The 21,131-nt window shown below is 40.8% G+C and overlaps 2 protein-coding genes across 2 annotated transcripts; both read right to left on the bottom strand.

Moving 5' to 3' along the window:
• Positions 1-9,317: 9,317 nt before the first annotated feature.
• LOC118095701 (olfactory receptor 6C65-like) lies at positions 9,318-10,266 on the bottom strand. The gene is given in 2 exon segments (XM_035136933.2): positions 9,318-9,404; positions 9,406-10,266. Coding segments are annotated over 2 exon segments (948 nt in total).
• Positions 10,267-16,746: 6,480 nt separating this feature from the next.
• On the bottom strand, positions 16,747-17,670 carry LOC118095702 (olfactory receptor 6M1-like). Its single transcript, XM_035136934.2, has one exon. The coding sequence runs from the start codon at positions 17,668-17,670 to the stop codon at positions 16,747-16,749; it is 924 nt and encodes a 307-aa protein (XP_034992825.2).
• Positions 17,671-21,131: the final 3,461 nt, after the last annotated feature.

The following is a 21,131-nucleotide window of genomic DNA, read 5'->3' as shown; positions in this document are numbered from 1 at the left end:
TGAGTGCAGGAGCTTTAAGATGTTTGATTTCATGTACTCATCCTAACTTAGACCCCATCTGCACTGTGCATTTCAAACAGTATCATAGAATCATAGAATCATAGAATCATAGAGTTGGAAGAGACCACGAGGGCCATCCAGTCCAACCCCCTGCCAAGCAGGAAACACCATCAAAGCATTCTTGACATATGCCTGTCAAGCCTCTGCTTAAAGACCTCCAAAGAAGGAGACTCCACCACACTCCTTGGTAGCAAATTCCACCGCCGAACAGCTCTCACTGTCAGGAAGTTCTTCCTAATGTTTAGGTGGAATCTTCTTTCTTGAAGTTTTAATCAATTGCTCCGTGTCCGCTTCTCTGGAGCAACAGAAAACAATCCTTCTCCCTCCTCCATATGACATCCTTTCATATATTTGAACATGGCTATTATATCACCCCTTAATCTTCTCTTCTCCAGGCTAAACATACCCAGCTCCCTAAGCCGTTCCTCATAAGGCATCGTTTCCAGGCCTTTGACCATTTTGGTTGCCCTCTTCTGGACACGTTCCAGCTTGTCAGTATCCTTCTTGAACTGTGGTGCCCAGAACTGGACACAGTACTCCAGGTGAGGTCTGACCAGAGCAGAATACATTGGTACTATTACTTCCCTAGATCTAGACGCTATACTCCTATTGATGCAGCCCAGAATTGTATCATACCACTTTAAGCAGCAATGGCTTCCCCAAAAGCATCCTGGGAACTGTAGTCTGATAAGGGCAAGGAGAGTTGTTAGCTGACTCCTTTCCCCCTCTCTGGGCTACAGTTCTCAGAGTGACTTACTGTAAAAATCAATCCCTATTCCCTGGGGCTACATTTCCTAAGATCTTCTTCAAGCCTTTGGTCTCCACTGCACCGGGTAACAAGAAGAATTGGGCCAAGCATTCAAAAGTAAAGTCCAGTCTGGTCCATCTCTCTCTCTCTCTCTCTCTCTCTCTCTCTCTCTCTCTCTCTCTCTCTCTCTCTCTCTCGTTCAAAGGTAGGACTGCACAAGCTGAGGCACTCAATGGTTTACCTTTGAAACATCACATACCTGTTGTGTGTCCCAGAAAAAAATGGGACATCCCTTTTTTTTCCCGTGCGAGATCACAACAGCCATTTTGCGTGCTGCGAACTCTTGCCGTCTCACCCTGAAAAAGCACTTTTCTCAGGGTAGAGTGATGTGTGGGTCACATGACTCACCTTGGAGTGCATCCCAGAAGACACACATGCTGGTATTAGATCTCCAAAATTTGGAGGGTATGACATCAGAGTGGTTATCTTACATCCTCCCAGTGCCTTTTCCCTGTCCAAAGCTGATTTTTCACACAGTAGCTATCACCGGCAGATTTCATGAGAAAACTTTTAGAAGAGGAAAGGCTCATCAGGTTTGTTTACCATTGACCCAATGAAGCAGATTGCAACAAGCAACCAAATCTAGCAACAGATCAGCCATTTTTTACTATTTTTTCACCAGGATACCTGATAGGAGCCTCCTATGGGAACTTCTGGATGTGAATTTAGGGCTGTAGCCAACTAAGTTCTAACCACTGAAATTAATTGGCCTCAATCGGCAGCTATATTAATTTCAATGGGTCTACTTTGAGTAGGACTAACTTTGAAGACAGCTCTTAGTATTGCAAAAGGAGTTGTTCAGGTATTGCAAGTGTGTGTGTAGTTTATTTGAAGTGAGTAACTCCATTGTCACTGCATTTAGGATTAGAGTAAAATCGGCCAAAGCCAGAGCAAGAAAAGCACCAGGAGATTGCTTGGTGATCTTCAATTCAATGGAAATGAAGAATGAGATTTTGAAATTAAGTTTTACTAACAAGTTAATTATCGGAGGAAGACCCATAATCGTCTTTAAAGAAATACCGGGAAGGTTCCTTCGCAAACGGGACGCGTATAAATCAATGGTGTCTCTACTGAGGAAGAACGGAGTACAACATAAGTGGGAGTATCCCGAAGGAATAATGTTCTATTACAAAGAGAAGAAACATATATTGACGAGTATGTTAGACATCGGGAAATTTCTAAGGAAATATGAGAAGTTCCTGGGGCCGTTGGAACCAAGTTTAGCAATTTTGGCTGCAGAGACGGAGGAAGAAGAAGAAGACGTCAGACCAAAGAAGAAAAAAGAGAAAAAGAGAGAAGAAGAGGAAGAAGATAAAGAAGAAGGAGAATCGGGGGAAGAATCTAAACCAGAGGAGGAGGAGGAAGAGGATAAAGATAGTAATAAAATACCCATCCAAGACTAAATTAGATCTCGTAACAGAATTTGAACATGGCACTCAAGGTGTTGTCATGGAATGTAAATGGATTAAATGATAAGAAGAAAAGAAATAAGATTGAACATATTTTGAAGAAAAGGAGTCTGGATGTGATTTGTTTGCAAGAAACTCATGTAGCGAAGAAACATAGTCATATTTTAATCAATAAAGGATTAGGAAAAGAGTTTATAAATTCAATTGCTAATAAAAAGAGAGGAGTAGTCTTTTATGTGAAAGAGAAATTGGATCCGAAATTGATCTCGAGAGACGAAGAGGGAAGAGTGATCGTTGTACAGATAACATTTTATGGAGAAAAAATGTTTTTGGTTGGAATTTACGCACCGAATGAAAACAAGGCAGAATTTTTTAAGAAGTTGGAGGAAGATTTAATGGAATACATGGATCAAAAGATTATCTTGTTAGGTGATTTTAATGGAGTGGCGATACCTGAATTGGACAGAACAAAAAAGAGGAAGCATGATGGAAAATTACCTAAATCGTTCTTTGAACTTACGGAAAATCTGGGGCTAGTAGATGTATGGAGAGTGAAACACCCGACGACGAAATTTACCTTTTTTTCAGAACCAAACCAAAGTTCGGGAAGAATTGATCATATGTGGATTTCTAAAGAATTAGTACCCAGGACAACAAAAAGTGAAATAACGCCACGGACATTGTCGGACCACAATCCAGTATTCTTGGAGATGAGAGGGAAAGAACAGAATTCCTTTAGATGGAGAATGAATGAAGAAGTGTTGGAAAATAAAGAAACTGTGGAAAAAGCAAAAGAAATCTTGAAGGATTATTTCCATTGGAACTTGCATAAAGAAACTGGAATAGATATAGTCTGGGATGCAAGTAAAGCAGTAATGAGAGGCTATTTAATACAAAAAAACAGTTATTTAAAGAAAAATAAAGAAAAGAAGAAAGAAGAAATTCTGAGACACCTCATGGAGAATGAGAAGAGGCTGATCGACAAACCGTACGATCAGCAAATTAAGAATAATATAAAGATGTTGCAAACACAATTCTCCATGTTGGTGAATCAGGAAATAGAGTGGAAGATAAAGCAGATGAAACAAAAGAATTTTGAATCGGCAAATAAAACAGGGAAATGGTTGGCCTGGCAATTGAGGAAAAGACAAAATCAAAATATAATAAACAAAATTAAAGTTCAGGAAGAAATAATTGAAGACCCAAAAGAAATCAGAAGGGCCTTTCAAAATTATTATAAAAACCTGTATAGTAAAGGAAAAGAAGATGCTAGAAAGATAAATGAATATTTGGAGAAACATAAGTTAAAGCAAATTATGGAAAAAGAGAAGAATATATTGAATGCCTCAATAACTGCACAAGAAATCCAGAATGCGATAAAGAAGATGAAGCAAGGAAAAGCGCCAGGACCGGATGGACTATCGGCAAAATATTATAAAGTACTGAATGGACAGTTGATCCCTGTATTAGTGGAAGTAATGAATAACATACTTCAAGGAGGAAAGACCCCAAACACATGGAAAGAAGCTTATATAACTTTGATACCGAAGCAAGGTTCAGATGGTTTAGATGTAAAAAACTACAGACCAATTTCATTATTGAATAATGACTATAAGCTTTTTGCAGACATAATGGCAACAAGATTGAAAGAGATCTTGAAGGACTTGATCCATAAAGACCAAGCAGGTTTTCTACCTAACCGACAATTAAAAGATAATGTAAGACATATTATAGACGTGATAGAATTCTTGGAGGTTAGGATAGATAAACCTGCGGCGCTGATGTTCATTGATGCAGAGAAAGCTTTTGATAATATATCTTGGCATTTTATGAAAAAGAACCTGGAAAAGATGAAGGTAGGGGGATGTTTCCTGAATGGGATTGAAGCAATATATTCGGAACAAAGAGCAAAATTGATAGTAAATAATGTTTTGACAGATGAATTTGAAATCACAAAGGGGACCAGACAGGGATGCCCGCTGTCCCCGTTATTGTTCATTACGGTCTTGGAAGTGCTACTAAACAGAATTAGAGAAAAACAATCCATCAAAGGAATTAAATTAGGTGCGAAAGAATTCAAACTGAAAGCATTTGCAGATGATGTAGTTGTAACTTTAGAGAACCCCAAAGAAAGTGTTGCTGAAGTGATAGAAGTGATTGAAGAATTTGGACAATTGGCAGGATTTAAAATGAATAAACAAAAGACGAAAATGATGATAAAAAAATTTGGTAAAGAAGAGAAGGAAGATTTGCAGCAAAGATATGGTATTGCGATCGTAAAAAAGGTACAATACCTTGGAATATGGATGACAACCAAAAATATAAATTTGTTTAATGATAATTATGAATTGGTATGGAAAGAAATAAAGAAAGATTTAGAGATATGGAATAGGAGGAAGTTGTCATTCCTCGGTAGAATTGCAGCTGTAAAGATGAACGTATTGCCCAAAATGTTATTCTTGTTTCAAACAATACCTATTATAAAGGGGACAAGACAATTCAAGGAATGGCAAAAAGATTTACAAAGATTTGTCTGGCAGGGGAAGAAACCAAGAATAAAATATAAAATATTGGTAGACAAGACCGAAAGAGGCGGATTCTCCATGCCAGACTTGAAATTATACTTTGAAGCGTCATGTCTCTGTTGGATAAAAGAATGGATAACATTGGAAAATACGGACTTGTTGGACTTGGAGGGATTTGACAACAGAGCAGGTTGGCATTCATATCTATGGTATGATAAGAAAAAAACCCATAAAGGATTTACGAACCATGTTATAAGAAGATCGTTATTTGAAGTATGGGAAAGAAATAAAGCCTTGTTAGAGACCAAGACGCCATGGTGGATCTCACCAATGGAAGTGATTATAGTGAAAAAAGTGAATATGGAAGGTGAGAGACCAACATATGAAAATTTTCTAAGACAATCGGAACAAGGTTGGAAACTGAAACCGTATGAAGAGGTGAAAGTATATTTGACGAGTTGGTTGCAATATCATCAAATTAATGATGTATTTGTGCAAGATAAAAAAATTGGTTTTGAGGAGAGAAGGTCCAAATTTCAAACAGAGTTGCTAGGGGGCAGAGTGAAATGGTTGTCCAAAATGTATAACTTGCTGGTAGAGTGGTATACTAAAGATGAGTTGACGAAAGAGGTAATGATAAAATGGGCTAAGGATTTTGGGCATAATATTGAATATGATGCGTGGTTGAAATTATGGAACCAAACAATAAAATTTACAGCATGTACTGCTTTGAAAGAGAATGTTTGGAAGATGATGTATAGATGGCACTTAACTCCAGTGAAATTAGCGAAAATGTATAGAATGAGTAATAGAATGTGCTGGAAATGTAATGAAAAGGAAGGGGACTTTTATCATATGTGGTGGAAATGTGAAAAGGTTAAAGGATATTGGGAAATGATATATAACGAACTGAAAAAGATATTTAAATATACTTTTCCCAAAAGACCAGAGGCCTTTCTGTTAGGACTGATAGGCCAAGAGATAACAAGGGAGGATAGTACCCTTTTCTTATATGCGACAACCGCGGCGAGGACATTATTAGCCCAAAAATGGAAAACCCAGGACTTACCGACAATTGGAGACTGGCAGACAAAGATGATTGAATATGCAGAATTAGCGAGACTGACTAGCAGGATTCGAAACCAGAGGGAGACAAGGTTTCTAAGGGATTGGAGTAAATTTGTGGACTATATGGAAATGAACTGTAAAGGTTTAAAGACACTTGCAGGCGTGAAATAAATCCTACGAATTGACCCTAAAGATTAGATACAAAGGAACTGCGAGATAAGAACTGATTAGAAAACCTTTTGAGGGGAGGGAGGGAAGTCAAGCTCGGCGGAGCATGTTTTTTTGGGATGTTTGTATTTTTGAATGTTTGTTTATGTGTTTGTTTGTCTTGTATAATGTTTTAAATGTGTTTATTTTGGAAAATTTAATAAATAATTATTTTAAAAAAAAGAAATTAATTGGCCTCAATTGGCAGCTATATTACCCTGTTTCTCATATTTTAAGACATACCTATAAAATAAGCCATAGCAGGATTTTTAAGCATTCAAGGAATATAAGCCATACCCCGAAAATAAGACATAGTGATAGGCGCAGCAGCAATGCCGGCCGCAGCAGGAGGAGGAGGAAAAAAATAAGACATCCCTTGAAAATAAGCCATAGTGTGTTTTTTTGAGGAAAAAATAAATATAAGACATGTCTTATAATATGAGAAACACGGTAATTTCAATGGGTCTACTCTGAGTAGGACTAACTTTGAAGACAACTCTTAGTATTGCAAAAGGAGTTGTTCAGATATTGCATGTGTGTGTGTGTGTGTTATTTGAATTCCCCCTGAAAGGGTAAATCTAGATTAAATGGGAATGGGGGGTTCTGATGCCAACAATGTTGTGAAGATGCTGGCAAAAATGTGTATGCATAGCACACAGTGACTCGTTTTATGTGAACAGAGGTCACATGAGGGTTGCTAGTCAAAGCTTTGCAGAGCTGCAATTCCCAGCACCCTTAGTAAACTGCAGTTCCCAGACTTTGGGGGAAGCCATGGTTTTTGAAGTGGTATAAGAGTGCATTAAATGTATGGTATGGGTGTAACCAGGGACTTTTTAACCACCCTGGCAGGATGTATGAAATAGGGCACAGGCTTCCTGCCTTATCTACCTCAGAGGGTTGTTGTGCTGAAAAAAACTGCATAGGTAACATTTCCTAATATTTGCTGCCCTCTAGTGGGATTTAAAGGGTTATTTAATCTTCCACAGCAAATATTTCTTCCTTGAAAAAGATACAGTGATAGGTATGTGTGAAAGGAATAAGAACACAATTACCACAAAACGCTTAAGTTTTCTTAAAACAGCCATACTGGGAGTAAAAGTGATTACCAGTATCCAATTACATAGAACTGAGCTTTCTGTTGCTTGAAATTCAAGAGGCACACATGATATGCCAAAACAAAATAAATATTTTTTGTTTTAATTTTATAAATTTCAATTCCAATTTTTTTATTTTTATTTTTTAGTTTTTGTGCACAGTAAAAGTTGTCATAAGAGTGATTTTGACAGAGCTGAAAATGTTTGTGAAATGCCATGGGTAGTTTCACCTCAGCTCTAAAGACAGCATTTCTGTCAGAAAAGATGACTTTTTTCAAAAGCATGTTGATTTCAAATATACAGCATGTTTAATTACAGGTCTTACACTTTTACATAGGACTTTTAAAAATCCAGATTTCAGAGGTGTTTTCACAGAGCATTGCTAGAAACTTTGCTAGATAATTAACTTCAATCCTTTTTTTCAACAACTGATTAGTTCCCAAGGTCCAGTTTACTTATTAACTTCTTAAAAATTAAACCATCTAAGTTGAGATGCCTCCAAGGATCAAAACTTGCCTCTCACTTTAGAGTAATTAATTCTCTATGGAATGATTACTAGGAAAAAACTTATTAAACTTTTTTAAAAAATAATGATGATGATGATGACCTCTAGTAACCTTGCTTGATACCAGGAAATTAGAAAACAACTGAATGAATACCAGATCTCCTTCTCATAGACCAGCATGTAGACAGTGGTAAAGTGGTCAATTCTAAAGTGCAGGAACCTATCAGGACAGCCCCATCCCCAAGATGAGAGTCCACAAAAGTGGGCAGGTGTGGACTATATACATCAGTGATAGCCAAAATGAAGGTGGACTGTTGGTACTGCTGTCCCTGACCAATAGCTATACAGGGTGAGGCTGATGGGATTTGTAGTCCAACAACTTCTGGGGGGGCATCTTCTTGGTCATCCATGATCTGCATACAGCCACATACACATGAGGCAAAGGACACAGAATATATTAACCAATGTATGAGGATCAGAAATACGGCAATCCAATGCACGGTTTCCTTGAAAGGAGCCATGAGTGGTTCATCCAGTGGGGCAGATTGCAACAGTGAGGGCATGTGATGATGGCGGCGTTGTGTGGCCCCACCATCAGGGTCAATACAGCTCCCCTGCCATTGCACACATGCAGCCCTGCCCTCACTGCCCATACCTGCCAAGTTGCTGTCAGAGAAATAAGGGACCAGGCAGACCGGAAGTAGCACTGCTGCCATTTTGGAACTGGGCGGAGCATGCTCAGAAGTGACTTTTGATGCTGCTTTGCCCAGTTCCAAAATGGCCGCCATGCCAGAAGTCGCACTGCAGCCATTTTGGAACTGGGCAGAGCAGCATCAAAAGTTGCTTCTGAGCATGCGCCACCCAGTTCCAAAATGCCCGCCGCGCCAGAATAAACCAGGGAAAAAACAAAAAAAATCTGTTTTTTCAGCTAGGAACAGCTGGGGAAACGGGGATTTCCCGGGGAAAACAGGAGACTTGGCAGCTATGCTCACTGCCACCTTCCTCTTCCTCTTCTGGCAAATGCTCAGCTCCACCTTACCAGGACAGATTTTTGAGGAGTGTTTACTTCTGACTGCTTTGGTTCAATGGTTCTGAAATGAAGGGAAAGAGTGGCCCGTACTGTGTGCTTCCATTGGTTCCGGGCTCTGATATGACTCCTAGAAACATGCCAGTTGATCCAATAAAGCAGGAAGTTGATTATTATACAATAAACTGGTGTGGTTCCCTCTTCCATCAGATGCATAAGTATGTACTTGTAATTTTTCTTTGACTTTTTTTGTAGTAGGGTCTGGGGAATGAAGGCTCAAATCCTTGCTCAGTCTTGAGGCTCACTGGATGAAATTGAGCCATTCAAAGTGTATCAGCTTTACATACCTCAAAAATGGTTGTGTGGAAAAAATTGATACAGCAGAGAGATGTTCATGGTGAGTTCTGGCACCTCTTTTTTATAGAAACACAATAGCACTGCCTAAAACTATGATTCAATGATCTTCAGACTATGAAATGAGGATCTGGTGATAATTCAAAGGTTTTGCAAACCAATAAAGGCTTTTGTTTTCAGGAGAAATCTATTTATTTGGGCTTCGTGGGTCTATTTTAACCAGTTCATGACTCCCTTTCCTTCCATCATTTCAAACTGCATTAGTTTCTCTGCATTTTATTAAATACATGATTGCAGGCAAAAGCATTTTTCAAGGCATCTTGGACCTGCCTGTTCCTCAGGCTGTAACACAAAGGGGGTCATAAGAGGACAAACCACATTGTTAAGAACGGCCACAACCTTGTTGAAGTTTTGCCCACCATCCCGCTCAGGTATGATGTACATAGTGATGCAGCTTCCATAGGTGACAGTGACAACGGTGATGTGGGCAGCACAGGTGGAAAAGGCCTTCTGCCTCCCTGCAGCAGTTGGGATGTGGAGAACAGTTGAGATTATATTCACATAGGACACAACAGTGATAGCTAAAGTCCCCAGTAGCGTAAACACTGAAAGAATAAAGCTGGAGAGCTCTAGGAATTGTGTATCACCACAGAGAAGACGGAGTAATGGTTTGCTGTCGCAGAAGAAATGGTCAATGATGTTTGAGTTGCAAAAGGGAAATTGAATGAACAGCATACTCTGCACCAAAATCACAGCAAGTGACCCAATCCATGAGAACAGCACCAAAAATGTGCAGAACTTCTCGTTCATGATGGTGGTGTACCTTAGGGGGTTGCAGATGGCCACATATCGGTCAAAGGACATCACAGTCAGCAGGAAGAAATCTGTGGTGCCCAGAAAGAAATAGAAAAATGATTGGCTTAAACACCCAACATACGATATTGTTTTCCTGCCAGATGCAAGGTTGAACAACGCCTTTGGGACGGCAGCAGTGGTGTATCCAATTTCCAAGATGGCGTAATTCCGGAGGAAGAAATACATGGGTGTCTTGAGGTGGAAATCCATGAGAGTGATGGTGATAATGATCATGTTTCCCATTACAGCCATCAGGTACATGATTAAGAAAAGGACAAAGAAAAATATCTCTAGTTTGCCATTCTCAGTGAATCCCAGCAGTATAAACTCATTGATCTTTGTTTGGTTGTCCATAAAGTATTGACTTTCATGAGTTATCTGCTGGCAAAAGAGGAGTATAGATAAGTAGCATTATTATCATTATTATTATCATCATTATTACGAAGTTAAGCCAAGCCTGCCTGGATCAGACCAGGGAAGCATATAGTTCTGCCTCCTGTTTTGTACATTGACTCAGAGTTGGAGTCATAGAATCATAGAGTTGAAAGGGACCACAAAGGTCATCTAGTCAAAACATCTGCAATGCTAGGATATTTTTGCCCAGTGTGGGGCTTGAACCCAAGACCCTAAGATTAAGTATAAGCAGTTTCTGTACCTGAAGGGGAGGTGACATCATGCCCTTTGCCTCAGGCTCCGTAATACCTCATCTCACCATGTCCATTGTACTGTGACTGCCTCCGCCCTGAAAGAGAGTCTGACTGCACTGTGACAATGGTTGTATTACCAAAATCACAAGCTGAGCCAATGGGATTGTGGCAGAAAATTGGCACAACAGCTTTGCTAACCATCACGGAGCTCAGACCAGAAAATCACCATGTTCGGCATCTGTGGCTTGAAGTCAGAGTACATAGAAGCCTTTATGCCCAAAATGGTTGTGAGAGAGTTCTAAGATTTCAAAAAGTGTGTAATGGTGTCGAGCCACAGTACCTGAAGGACCACAGGTGGAAGGGAGGGAATACTATGAATATAATAGCAAAAGTGGTCAAATTCTGCTATAATTAATAACAATAAAAAATTATACTCCACCCATCTGGTTGGGTTTTCCCAGCCACTCTGGGCCGCTTACAGCATATATATAAAATTGTAAAACATAAGACATTAAAAATTTCCTGATACAGGGCTGCCTTCAGCTGTCTTCCTTCAAAAGCATTCACCCCCTCTAGTATTTCCCCTTAAATCTGGGGGTGTTTTTTGTTGGGAGGGGGGAGTATTGTAAATGTACTGTATGTAATTGAAATAGGAACAAGCAGATCTACTGATTTTGGCTCAGATCTCATTCACATGCCTTAATTCTGTTTCTACATCAATTTGATCCTTTAAAAATAATAGTCCTGCCAAACAGATAAACATAGCAAGGGCGTACCCACCACGGGGCAAGTTAGGGCAGCTGCCCTACTCTAGAAGCAGGGCTGGTGGGCAGAGGCGGAGCACAGCCCGGCGGAGCGCGAGTTCGCCATTCCCGCCGCGCCGCGCCGCACCCTCCCTCCAGCTCCCCGGCGCGCCCTCTGGCAAGGCCAAGCGCGGCGGGGAACCAGAGAGCGCGGCGCGGTGGGCGGGAACGCTGAACTCGTGCTCCGCTGGGCTGGGCTCCGCCTCCGCCCACCAGCCCTGCTTCTAGGGAGGGGCACAGCCCGGCGGAGTGCGAGTTCGCCGTTCCCGCCCACTTTGTGGCCCCTCCCCTTCCGTGCCTTGGCCCCTCCCCTTGCCCCCCCTAGTTTTGATCCTGGGTACGCCCATGAAACATAGATATATAGATATGCTGTCACACACTTACCCTTATTATGCAGTTAAATGTGTTTTTTTCCTTGTATTTATATAGGGCTGGACACACCCTTTCATGGGGCCAGTTGTCTCTCAGAAAAGGAAGGATTTATGAGTGACTTTTTAGAGTAAGTAAAACTGATTACAAACTGCTAAGGATTTCTGCCATAATTTGAGAGGGGGGGTTGTTGTAAAAGAAATAAGTTGAAAGGGGAGAGAAGAAATACTTAGCCCCCACTCTGCTTTCTGTGTGCTGCTGCACTCAGGCCCTACATACAACCTTCCTAGGCATATAACAGGCTGTAGTTGCATTGATGTTGCCAGTTGGAAGATGGGATCGGTATCTTTGTACCTAAGGAAAGGGTCTTCAACCAACTACAAACATTGCAGCCACTAATCCATCACCCTACAGCCTCCCTAATTTGCTAGCCACTTTGTAAAAAAGACCACACGTGTTCAGATTTCCTCCTCTTCAGATAGTCTTTGAAGGCTTCATTGACCTTCTCATTCCTTAAAAGGTAGAGGGACCCCTTACCGTTAGCTCCAGTTTTCACCGATTCTGAAGTTGCGGCGCTCATCTCGCTTTTTAAAATAATAATAATAATAATAATTTTTATTGGATTTTACATAGAGAAAAAAGAAAAATAGAAACGAAAAATTTGAACGAAAGAAAAGAAAAAAGATACAAAAATGCAAAACAATATCATCACATCTTATTTCTTCAAAATTCTTCACTTCCCCTTCTTGCCATTATATTATAATTAACTCATAACATTTCCAAATCTTAACTAAACATCATAGAATTACATCTTAACTCCCATTTCATATCTTGTTTATAGATAATTCTTGTTCATCTCGCTTTATTGGCCGAGGGAGCCGGCGTGCAGCTTGCACTTCGATGTGCTTTCGAACTGCTAGGTTGGCAGGAGCTGGGACCGAACAACAATTCCTTAGACTATAAATAAAAGGGATTAGAAATGGTGGTAAGGACTGCAACTCCCTTCTGGACATCCCAAGATCGTTCCTGGCTGGGCAAGTAGTACATGAATATTGCACTGCCATAAAAGATGGATGTGACTCTGGTGTGAGAAGTGCAGGTTGGAAATATCTTTTGCTGACCTTTTATGGAGTATATGTGCAAGATGGTGGCAAGTTTTATTACTGGAGCATAGTCACAGAAAAAATGGTCTATGACATTATCACCACAGAAGGACAACCGAGTCAGCAAAAGCATGGGAGCAAAGTTGTTAATGAAAGCACCAACATTCTTCACATTGCATTGTTGTTAAATGCGTGTTGTTGAAGGCTTTCAAAATTTCCTAATAACACATAAGCGGGGGGGGGGGGGGTTGTGTGTCATTTTTCAAAATGTTCAGTTCTCGAAATTTTTGGGATGCTGTTCTTCAGCCAAGTAGTGGGTGCAAATGTGCATATACTAGGATAAAAGGTCCATAAAAATGCACAAATTGGTGACAATAACATGTCAAAGTTCATTATATTATGAAAAATTGCTTTGAAAAAACGTGTAGATTAGGAAAAATGCCTACAAAAATGTGCATATTAGCAGATTTTTTCCTTGAAGACTTAAAAAAAAAATACAGCTTATTTGCCTAAATTTTGTACTAGTTCAGTATTTAATCATATAGCATAGCACTGATAACACACTAGATATCTCTCAAAAAAGGGGGGGGATGACATATTTGTCTCATAATAAAAAATAAGAAAACTCTGAATACCTTTATAAAGCAAAGCAGTATAATATGATACAATATTACTCACCTAGGTAAGATGCAGCTATCAACACCAGATCTATAATATAGATTTCCTGTGTCACTTAAATCTCATCATGGCTGGGTGTCTTTCATCATACTCTCTGTAGAATACTAGTGAAAGAAGCTTTGTTTAAAGGTACCTTGGGAGGAGGATGTTCACTGTTAAGTGGAACAAAGCTGCTTTAATTTGCATAGATTAGCCTTCTGCAACCCTTGCTCTCCACATGTTTGGACTACAGCTCCCAGAAGCCACTGCCAGATTCAAAGGGTCCCAAATTCAATCTCCAGGTTAGGAGCTGATGATTATTCCGCTCTTTCCCAGGTCTATCTGAAGTTGGTAGCAATTGAACCCAGGACTTTCTGAGTGCAAATCAGACACTCTACCACTCAGCCCTCCCCGCCCCCCACAATGGAATGTGTTGCACCCATAACTAAGGACAGAAGGCAGTTGGCCAAGTGCTGGAAGCCCCCAATTGTTATATGTATATAACCATAGGTTAGATACCCTTCCTCTGCCTATAGACCTCACCCCTCTCCTTTGCCTATTTAAGTGACTGGCAGCAGTGATTAGAAATGCTTAGCAGACATTTAATTTATTTAAAAGAGCTGTACACCCCATTACAGTGGAGTTTCCAGTTTCATGGTGAGTGTTTCAGTCTCCTGAAATAGCTGCTTGTCCGTCCTCCATCAATGGATGCTAACTATTCCTTGTAGCTCATCTCTCCTCTCCTCTCATTCCTTGAATACTTTCCAAAAAGTACTTTATTAGTATGGCTAGCTGGTACTAGCTGGTATCACTGAGAGCAATAATAGGGAACTGTGGGTGCTGACAAGTGGTGATCACCCCCCCCCCCAATAATACTGAAATACTGAAAAAAAATGTCATAAAATTGATTTTGACAGAGTTTGTGAAATACAGTGAGCAGCTTCACTTCATTTCTAAAGAGCTGCTTTTTTCATGAATGAATACAAAGGACAACAGCTTTGCAAAGGGGTGTTGATTTAGAACATATATTGTTTTACATTGATGTTTAAATTAGGGGACTTACTGTTGTTGTTTTTTTTAAAAAAAACCACTGCAGGAAACGTTGCTATATAATAAACTTTAAACTTTATTATACATTTTCCTAAGTTCCAAGTCTGCTCATTGACATAATAACAATACAGTAATACCTCGGTTTAAGTACACCTCAGTTTGAGTATTTTCAGTTTAAGTACTCCACAGACCTGTCTGGAACGAATTAATCCACTTTCCATTGCTTTCAATGGGAAAGTTCGCTTCAGGTTAAGTACATAATGCCAGGGGAACCCAAGTCTCATACCAAGAGCTTCTGATCTCACTGCCATTGCCCATTGAGCAAGGTGATTGAGCGAGTGGTTGCTGAACAACTCCAAGCACGCCTGGAGGATGCGGACCATTTGGATCCCTTCCAATCGGGATTCAGGCCTCATCATGGGACTGAAACTGCCTTGGTCGCGCTGGTCGATGATCTCCGGCAGGCTAGGGACAAAGGTGAGAGCTGTTTCCTAGTTCTGCTGGTCTCTCAGCGGCCTTTGATACAATCGACCATAACATCCTTCTGGACCGTCTAGAGGGGTTGGGAGCTGGGAGCACTGTCATACAGTGGTTCTGCTTCTTCCTCCTGGGCCATGTTCAGAAAGTTGTGGTGGGGGATGAGTGTTCAGACCCCTGGCCTCTCACTTGTGGGGTGCCTCAGGGTTCCGTCCTCTTCCCCCTGCTTTTTAACATCTATATGAAGCTGCTGGGAGAGTTCATCAGGGGGGTTGGGCTGGGTGTTCATCAGTATGCGGATGACACCCAACTCTATCTCTCTTTTAAATCAGAACCAGTGAAGGGGGTAAAGGTCCTGTGTGAGTGCCTGGAGGCAGTCGGAGGATGGATGGCGGCTAACAGATTGAGGTTGAATCCTGACAAGACAGAAGTACTGTTTTTTGGGGACAGGGGGCAGGCGGGTGTGGGGGACTCCCTGGTCCTGAATGGGGTCACTGTGCCCCTGAAGGACCAGGTGTGCAGCCTGGGAGTCATTTTGGACTCACAGCTGTCCATGGAGCCACAGGTCAATTCTGTGTCCAGGGCGGCTGTCTATCAGCTCCATCTGGTACGCAGGCTGAGACCCTACCTGCCCACAGACTATCTCACCAGAGTGGTGCATGCTCTAGTTATCTCCTGCTTGGATTACTGCAATGCGCTCTACGTGGGGCTACCTTTGAAGGTGACCTGAAAACTGCAATTAATCCAGAATGCGGCAGCTAGACTGGTGACTGGGAGTGGCCGCCAAGACCACATAACACCGGTCGTACATTGGCTCCCAGTACGTTTCCGAGCACAATTCAAAGTGTTGGTGCTGACCTTAAAGCCCTAAATGGCTTCGGTCCTGTATACCTGAACGAGTGTCTCCACCCCCATTGTTTAGCCCGGACACTGAGGTCCAGCGCCGAGGGCCTTCTGGCGGTTCCCTCACTGCGAGAAGCAAAGCTACAGGGAACCAGGCAGAGGGCCTTTCGGTAGTGGTGCCTGCCCTGTGGAACGTCCTCCCATCGGAGGTCAAGGAGATAAACAACTACCTGACATTTAGAAAACACCTAAAGGCAGCCCTGTTTAGGGAAGTTTTTAATCTGTGATATTTTAATGTCTTTTGCTATTTGTTGGAAGCCGCCCAGAGTGGTGGGGGAAACCCTGCCAGATGGGCGGGGTATAAATAATAATAATAATAATAATAATAACCAATCAAAATCATTTGGGTCTTCAGATCAGCCCTCCATATAATATCATATGTTTACATAAATCATTTTTAAAAGTCTTTCTTTATTAAGTTGTTGACTATTTTTATTTATCAATTAAATTTGTATACCGCCCTCCATCTGCAGGTCTCAGGGCAGTTCACAACATAAGAATGCAACATAAAAGCACAAAATACATAATAAAAGCAAGAACTGAAAAGCACAAACCAATAAAACCCCTCCCCCACCCCATTTTCCTATTCATTAAATTTCTCCCCATATCCTGTTCTATCTACAAAATAATCCAAGATTAATGGCAATTGCCATGCCTTTTTAAAAAACATACAATGGCCACCATGGATCGTAACAGTTAATCATTTTCAGTGTTTCAGGACAAACATTTGCTACAAACAGTGCCGAAAAGCTTTCACCATTTTATTTGGGGATTGATAAAATGTGATGCCATTTTGGCTCCTCTCTGAAAGGATAGGATTTCCACTCATTGTGAGAATGCCCACTTCCTCAGACACTCTTTGAAGGCTTCCTTGACCTTCTCATTCCTTAGACTATAAATAAAAGGGTTTAGTAATGGTGTTACAATGGCAGTAAAAACTGCAACCACCTTCTGTACCTGTCGAGAAAATCCCTGGCTAGGTAAAGAGTACATGAAAATTGCACTCCCAAAAAAGATAGAGGCAACAGTGATATGAGCAGCACAGGTGGAAAATGTCTTTTGTCGACCTTTGGCAGAGTGCATGCTCAAGATGGTGACAATGACGTAGATGTAAGAGACAACAGTGACAAACAAAGAGCTCAAGAGCACCACTGAGGACAAGACATTCTCCAGAGCCAACTGGAAATGTACATCATTGCAAGAAAGCTTTATAATTGGGGCATAGTCACAAAAGAAATGGTCTATAGTGTTAGAGCCACAGAAGGATAGGTTGAAGAGCAAAATGATGGGGCCGAGTGTAGAGAGGAAACCACCAATCCAGCAACCCAAGACCAAATTGGTGCAGACCCAACCATTCATGATGATGGTATAGCGAAGAGGTTTGCAGATAGCAGCGTAGCGATCAAAGGCCATCACGGCAATAAGGATGGTTTCTGTGGTTCCAAGAAAGAAGTAGAAATAGCACTGAGACACACAGCCCAAGAAAGAGATGGCTTTGTTCGTGGAAATGAGGTTCACCAGCATCTTGGGGGTGATTGACAAGACAAAGAGGACCTCCAGGAGGGAGAGGTTGCAAAGGAAAAAGTACATGGGAGTTTGGAGGCGCTGGTCCAGGCATACCAGTGTGATGATGGTGAAATTCCCAACTAACGTTAGTAGGAAAACAAGAAACAACACCACAAAAAATAATACCTCCAATGGCCTGGGAAGACGGAAGCCAATTAACATGAACTCGGACACCTGCTCCATGCTGCTCTGATTCCTCAACCACAGTTTGAGCTGCAAAATCGGCAAGTGAAGACACATGCAAATTACACACGCTGGAGTTTGTGTGATTCAAGGTTGCCACTTTCCCCCTCTTCTGAGATTTCAGATATACAAATACCCATTATCTCCATCTTAAAATGTCTTCTCTTGTATTCCAGTTACTTCTTACTTTTGCAATTCTTCCCTCTTCATAAATTCTAAACATTATTATTATTATTATTATTATTATTATTATTATTATTATTCCTCTTTTTCCATAAGATTTTCATAGTTTGGCTTTTCCCCAGATCAATGCCTAACAACTGGGTGATAGAAAAGTTGATTACCGTATTTTTCTGTGTATAACACTAGGGGTTTTTTTACACACACACACCCAGAAAAGTTTAAAATTGGGGCCCCTCTTATACATGGGTAGTGCTGAGGGGTGCTTTCCTAATTTTGAGTCCTCAAAAATAGGGGGCATCTTATACATGGGGGTGTCTTATAAACAGAAAAATATGGTATCTGTACTGAAAAACATCACTACCCCATGCATGAATATAACAAATGAGTATAATAGCAGTATAATAGGCATGTCTGAATGATTCAGTTTAGAGCTGTCTCATGTGAGGAGGGAGAAGAACCAATCTTAATTCACATACCCCTTTCAAGAATCCCCATTATTCTTAAAACCCAATGTATGTGTATAGGGAATAATCTAAAATAAACAGCCAACATTATTTGGTTTTATCCAGTGGCTTCCATTGAGCCCTCTTCTTTCCAGGAGAGCATTGAGTCAGTAGATTGGAGAAGGGGGCATATATTTCTGATTCCCTTTACACATTGCAGGCCCATATGCACCCTAAGATCTTACGCAGAAGGTGTTGCCGGGGAGGGGGGGGGAGTTAGAGCAGTATTGAAAATGGTGCTGATGGAAGGGGAAATTGGCACACACAAAAAACCCACCTGTATCTTCTCCTGCTCCAGCACCGCAAGACTCCAAAGAATTAGAAAGTCACAGACAAAATTTATTACATCCTCTGAATTTTCTTATGTAGCTAGCGGCGAAATCAGATAATAAAGAAATAAAGTGTTGCTTCAATGGCCCCCTAATCTTACCATGACTTACTGCAGTGTCCTCATCCTCTTCTACAGAATGTGCTGTCCGTGAGACAGAGTTTATATGAAGTTACCTGGGAATGATTATTACCGAGTCCTAAAAGCTCCCAGCTGCATACCTAATGTCAAGGGAAACCAAGTCTCAAGCAAAGTCCTTCTCATCTCACTTTCATTGCCCAGAGAGCCAAAAGTACAGTGAGCATGCTCCGTAGCCATGGAATGCTGCTAGCTCACTCTCGAGGGTGATGGTGGTGGAAATGCGATGGGAGGGGTAATGTAATGACCTGTCTCGCAAAAAGGCCATGGCCAACACATTGGCATCTCCACTAGGGTGATGGCTTTTTCATTTTTTTCCTTCAAAAATTATTTCCTGTAGCACAAATGGATGAACTTTTGCCTGTTAATGACTAAAATGAGGTATATTCCATTGAAATATTAAAAAAGGTTATGCACAAACCGTTTTAATTTTTTTTGTATTGTCATTTTTTTGTATGCCGTTTTACCATTACATAATATTGTATGAACAATTCTATATATATTTCGTATCAGATTTGGACACAACACCACATTCCACAATGGAGAGTGTTCTTAGCAACATAGGGTGTACAAATGTCACACCTACAGGAGAGGTAGCAAAACATTGTCCTCTAGTGGCGTCTATACTGTTACTGCAGCTAAAAAAAGCTTCCTTGTGTGTTTGATGACCCTATATAATGTTGTATATATGTGACTCTAAAGCTTGGGTTCAATTTTATATCTGCTTACAGTGACTTCAAAAACGGTCAAAAAAACTGATAAATAATTTTTTAAAAAATCATTTTGTGTGTGAGGTTTTTTTTAATCAAATCTCTTTGAAAGTAAGATTTTATCTAATCTTTAATGAAAGCTCATCAAATTATGATACAAAGAAATGAGGTTGTAAAAAAGTCATCACCGTAATCTCCACACTTCAACTGCCACAAAAGCATCCTCCACTTTCATTTATGTCCACCCCCACTTCACTCACTTTCAGACCTTAGCTACAGACAATAGGTGTCTCTCAAGGGCTATTTACAATCCAACATGGGCCATCTGAAATGTGAAGTTATATGCATCTCTTTAGGTTTACAGGAATCATTTAAAAAAGATATAGTAGCCACAGGTTGGGGACTTTAAGACATGGGTGGGGTGGGGGTGGGGTGTTAACCTTTTCTTTCTGGCTTTCATCACAATGACTCAGGTTCCCTTCCAACTCCATGATTCTATGATTCTATGAAAATCCTCTCCCCCACCCGGCAGCCTCTATTGGCATTGAGAAGAAAGCTCCCATTTGAGTCAAAGAAAAGGGCTGGAGAGAGATTTGGGTAAATAACTGGGGGGGATTAAAAACCTTGCATTCCCTCCATAGTTGTGAGCTGAATCATCATAATCACATTATGATGCAAGCATTTTAATTTTTTTAATATTAACAGTGTTGACCCTGATTTTTTATTAAAAGTATATAACTTAGGCCTCAGTTATGAATTTTACAGCAATGCTATTTAACTTACTTGCCTTGCTTCTTATCTCACCATTCCATGTATGTTTCCTGCCCCCATTTTATCTTCACAACAGCTCTGCGAAGGATGTTAAGCTGAGAGAGAGTGCCTGGCCCAAGGAAAGTTTCCGAGTTCTCTGGGGATATGTGTTGAGGTCTGTGAGAAACTGCAGCTTTCAAGTGGACAGTTAGCAAGAAGCCAAGTTAAAGAAGAGTATGTGAGAAAGTCTGCTTAGAGACTGGGAAGCCTAGCAACAGGCTGTGATTGGCTTTTAATGTTTAATTGTTTTATTTCATTTTTCTGTTGTAAGCCGCCCAGAGTGGCTGGGGAAACCCAGCCAGATGGGCGGGGTATAAATTATTATTATTATTATTATTATTATTATTATTATTATTATTATTATTATTAAAAGTTTTCCCTTATAAGCATGACACAGCAGTTCAGTGTTGGAGTATGATTGGAGTTGAGAGGTTGGAGTGTAGAGTTTGAATCTAGTCTGTGTATATAGTAACTTGTACAAAGCTGTGCTTTACTCTGCTGTATATAATTAAAGCAAATACAAGTCAAGTTACAGTTCAGCAAGTTCTGTTCCTGAGTCGTCGTCCTGGGCTACACCAACCTGGCAGTCGGTAGTAGAGAGTTTGGTTGAGATTCATCAACAGGTTATGGGCCCAGGTTACCGGCGCAGATTACGTGCATCCAGGTTGTGGAGCGCTGCTTGTTTGCCAGGTGCTAGCCAAGTCATGGACGCAAGGGTCGGAAGTCTCACAGATTCCTAGGGAAGAAATTGGTGCTGACATGCCAGTGGTGATTGGTGGCAGAGTGTCG

Source organism: Zootoca vivipara, chromosome 13 (genome assembly GCF_963506605.1).
Source record: "Zootoca vivipara chromosome 13, rZooViv1.1, whole genome shotgun sequence".
Lineage (NCBI taxonomy): Eukaryota > Metazoa > Chordata > Lepidosauria > Squamata > Lacertidae > Zootoca > Zootoca vivipara.
Note: the sequence above shows the minus strand (reverse complement) of the source record. Positions and strands in the feature narration are given on the sequence as shown.